General features: G+C 34.5%; 1 protein-coding gene across 17 annotated transcripts in view; it reads left to right on the forward strand.

Moving 5' to 3' along the window:
• The window catches only part of celf2 (cugbp, Elav-like family member 2), a 177,863-nt gene that overhangs the window by 164,621 nt on the left and 10,081 nt on the right, over positions 1-3,161 (forward strand). For 9 of the 17 annotated variants that reach the window (XM_016458478.1, XM_016458485.1, XM_016458474.1 and 6 more), the window contains one exon: positions 2,781-2,978. In XM_016458478.1, the coding sequence (XP_016313964.1) occupies positions 2,781-2,978 (198 nt within the window). The remainder of the gene's footprint in view (positions 1-2,780; positions 2,979-3,161) is intronic. The other 8 variants (XM_016458476.1, XM_016458477.1, XM_016458481.1 and 5 more) reach the window with 1 other exon arrangement.

Here is a 3,161-nt window from a genome sequence, read left to right on the forward strand (position 1 = left end):
ATATATATATATATATTATATAATATAAGAATATAAATGTATATACATGTAAATGTTTTCAAAATATATACTGTATGTGTGTGTATTTATATATACATAATATATATATATACACAGTACACATACATATATTATGTAAACAAAAAAAAACTTTATTTGGGATGCGATTAATCGCGATTAATTGTTTGACAGCACTAGACTAGACCTATCCGTGAAGAGGTAGTAGATGCTATCTGACATGTAATAATAATAATTACAAAACAAACAAACTGTGGAACACAAAAGAAAATGCTTTAAAAACGGTCACAGTGTTTGTTATTGTTTTCATCAGTGAAGTCCAATGTTGCTTTGGTCCAGTTGACTTTTATTTTGTAAGGACAAAAATGGATGAAGAATATATTCTTTTGTGTTCTGCAGAAGACAGGTGTCATACAGGTGTAGAAGCGCATGAGGGTGAATAGATGATGACAGAATAGTCATTTTTAAGGGGTAGTTTAACCAAAAATTGAAATTTTTTCACTAATTAATCTCCCTCGTGTCATTCTAAACCCATAAGGCTTTTGTTCTTCTATGTATTTTTAATGAAACCTGATAGATTTTAGTCCTTTTATCGACAGTCCATTTCAGCAAAACATTGGCGCTTTATAACTACATAAAGTAATATATATATGAATCAAATTTAATCCAAGTCCTTTGAAGAAACGTGATTTTATTTAATAAACAGATTTATTTAAGCTTTTATTCACATATGAACATTGATCAATGCACATATGAACAACACATCAAATATAGTATACGGAAGATAAACTGTAATTGTTTGCAGTGTTGGGAAGGTTACTTTGGAAATGTAATAGGTTACAGATTACAAGTTAGCCTATTCAAAATGTAATAAGTAGTGTAACTATTTCAGTTACTTTATTAAAGTAATGTACTTTCGGATTACTTTTCTAAATGTATAACTAATGTTTTTAACTGTTAATCATTCTAAAACATTTAAACCAAGTGAGGTTAATCTACACTAGTTCTCAACACTGCTTACCGTCAGACTTTCAAAATCCTTATAATAATTTAAGTTTAAAGCCATCAGAAAATCAGGCATTAGCACTTTTTACTTTTACTTTGAGATCGTTCTGAGGTTAAACAGATTTTAAATCATAAAAAGATAGTTTAATAGCTATGATACTGTTTTTAAATCAAATGTTTGCATAGCTATGGGGGGAAACACTGGCATTTAACAATGCCTTGGGGAAAAAAAACAGTTAATCTTAAAAAATAAAGCATATACTTAAACTGAAATAGAAAATAAAACAGTTATATTTATCGAATAAGCATGTGCCCTATTCTGTGTCCTAAACTCCTGAAACATTGATGTCTTCATATTTTAGAGAAAGGTCAATGCTATTTGAGAAATAAATAAATAAAATCTGTATGTGTGTGTGAAAATATTCAGATGTACACTCTTAAAAATAAAGGTGCTTCAAAAGGTTCTTCACAGCGATGCCATAGATATAAAGTTATAAAGCCTTAAATGACTGTAAAGGGTTGGGAGAAAATCGAATGTGTGTCAGATCCGCGTCATATGCATCAGGTTTTTAAAGAGACAGTGCTGATTTTAAAGTGAAACCCGCTGAAGTCTGTCAGTTGATGTAAAATAGGACAATATTTGGCCGAGATACAACTATTCTGGAATCTGAGGGTGCAAAAAAAATCTAAATACTGAGAAAATTACCTTTAAATCTGTCCAAATGAAGCCCTTAGCAATGCATATTACTAATCAAAAATGAAGTTTTGATATATTTACAGTAGGAAATTTACATAATATCTTCATGGAACATGATCTTTACTTAATATCCTAATGATTTATGGCATAAAATAAAACTCGATAATTTTGTCCCGTACATTGTATTTTTGGTTATTGCTACAAATATACCCGTGCTACTTATGACTGGCTTTGTGGATATATATATATATGATCCTTTGGAACTTATTCTAATATGCCAATTTTGTGCTAAAGAAAAATAAATACCTTTGTAAGCAAATAAATACCTTTGTAAGCAAAGCAGACTTGTTCAAAACCTTTTAAACCTTATTCTTAACAAACAGTAATTTGTGTGTGTGTGTGTGTGTGTGTGTGTGTGTGTGTGTGTGTGTGTGTGTGTACATATATATTCCCATAGACTGCTTATGCCGCTCATATGTTTACAGGAGTTACTCCCTGAAGCACATGTGTATCTGTTTCAGCAGTCAGGGGTTCTGCTTTTAATGGATCCAAGGATGCATTTGTATTTTATTAAAAGAGTTTAATGTTTTCCCCATAACCCCTTTAATACAGCCAAGATTGCCGACGCAAAAAATGAGATAATTAGATGTAGATTTTCTGCTGTGTGAGGTTAAAAAGGTGATTGGTCAGATGTTTCTGTGTGTCTGAGGGTCGCCGTGGTGATCGTTTCATGCTGCTATTGTGACATTAGTCTGCATGTGTAGGCCGCGCTCCTCATTTGCATATGCCGGTCAGTATATTATGTATCTTCTCTATCTTGTGTTTGTGTGTAGATGTGTGTGAGTGGGTGCTGTTTATGACGTAATGTCCAGCGTGACGTTTGTGATTCTTCTGTTTGGACGAGTGTTACGTTCACTGTTCATGTGTGTCGTTGGGTTTTTCATGTTCTGTCTGTTTTTGTGCGTGTCGTGTTGTGCTTTGTTGTAGAAACACACCCTGAGTCCAAATGCTAATGAGTAAGAGCACTTCTTTTTTCTTTATTGTTGGGTTTTATGTAAAGTTGCTCACATGCTCTCAGGTATGGCAGCTCTGAATGGCGGGCTGGGCAGCACGGGCCTGAGTAACGGGTCGGCCGGGCCCATGGACGCTCTCACACAGGCCTACTCAGGGATCCAACAGTACGCGGCTGCCGCCCTGCCCACCCTCTACAGCCAGTCCCTACTGCAGCAACAGAGCGCTGCAGGCAGCCAGAAAGAGGGTATGGACACACACACACTGGACATTGCTTACAATGGAAGTGAGAAATCTAGTTCAACTAGATTAACTACATAAAACTAGAACAAGAATTAGATTAAATTAGATTAAATATAGTTCAACGTCATTTAAGTAGCACAGCAAATATGGAAGTACATCAATAACGAAAGTTGGGGGGGGGGGGGGG

This window comes from Sinocyclocheilus anshuiensis, unplaced genomic scaffold (genome assembly GCF_001515605.1).
Source record: "Sinocyclocheilus anshuiensis isolate Anshui unplaced genomic scaffold, SAMN03320099.WGS_v1.1 scaffold719, whole genome shotgun sequence".
In the NCBI taxonomy this organism is placed as follows: Eukaryota; Metazoa; Chordata; class Actinopteri; order Cypriniformes; family Cyprinidae; genus Sinocyclocheilus; species Sinocyclocheilus anshuiensis.